General features: G+C 38.3%; 1 protein-coding gene across 1 annotated transcript in view; it reads left to right on the plus strand.

Annotated features, from left to right (window-relative positions):
* Positions 1-540: 540 nt before the first annotated feature.
* Positions 541-1,063, plus strand: part of LOC148945091 (protein CFDP2-like) — a 6,373-nt gene continuing 5,850 nt past the window's right edge. Inside the window, exon 1 of the mRNA XM_089098941.1 lies at positions 541-581. Within this exon, the coding sequence (XP_088955067.1) occupies positions 541-581 (41 nt within the window). The remainder of the gene's footprint in view (positions 582-1,063) is intronic.

Consider the following 1,063-nt stretch of genomic DNA (forward strand, 5'->3'; position numbering starts at 1 on the left):
AGTTACCCAGAGAGAGTTGTTGATTGCATTTTCTTTTGGCCTGGAATCTACCTCCATTATTACTATAGTACCGTATCAGATTTCGCTTAGATTTAGCTCGGTGGTTTGCGGTTTTACTACAGAATTTCTTCATTATATTTGTTGGACTGTGATTAAATGTTTTTTTCCATGTATAAGCATGCCACTTTGGACCAATTGCGTAGGACAAGCTTGCACCACCAATTTGGGCATGATATGACCCTCGCTTTGACCTACTAATTTGCTTGCCTCCGCAAAACTTGGCAGCTACTGACATGTAATTTTCGGCAAGGTTCGTTGTTACATCGGTAAGGAGGAAATTTTTGCTTTCTTTCACATGTTCTCAACCCAATCTCTCACATCCGGGAGAACCTGTGCTGGCAAGTTGTACCAACGATCCTCTATAAAGCCATTGGGTAGTTGACTTTTTTTGGGGCAAATATCATTGCACTTTATATGATTTCCAAAGACATTATCGGGACCTTTGTGGAGCAAACTTTTTAAATTATCGGCTGTACACTCATGTACACTGCATTTATTTTATTGCCCCACGAAGGTATTTTGTAAGTCTTTGTATAATCTCTCTTTTTAGAAATTTTGCATGTGCACCTTTCTTCATTTTCACTAGATTATATAGATACGAAGTGTAGTTTTTGTAATATGGTTTGCACACTCTTCTTTTTCAATTAGAGGACCGTATGAGATTTTCTTTTTCAATTTGTATAAAACACTCGTGTCTTCATCTCCAATAAACGACGGTACTGCAGTCCATGCATTTCATCGCTCACTCTAAAACCTTCAATGAGAATATCCATCTCCATACTCTTTGACGGGCCATCATAATTCATAAAACACAAATGTTGTAGAGGAGTTTTTACCTCTTTTTTCGCCCGAAAACAAACATAGCAATATTTATTTTTTATGCCCACGTACAGCAATTTTTTTGTGTAAGCGTCAATGATTACAGCCACACAACCCTTAGGTGTATAATCATGCCCCTTACTCCGTTTGTTCCACCCACCATCACAAACCACTTTGGTCCAGT

Source organism: Artemia sp. Qi Xiang Cuo, chromosome 13 (genome assembly GCF_049724085.1).
Source record: "Artemia sp. Qi Xiang Cuo chromosome 13, ASM4972408v1, whole genome shotgun sequence".
Lineage (NCBI taxonomy): Eukaryota > Metazoa > Arthropoda > Branchiopoda > Anostraca > Artemiidae > Artemia > Artemia sp. Qi Xiang Cuo.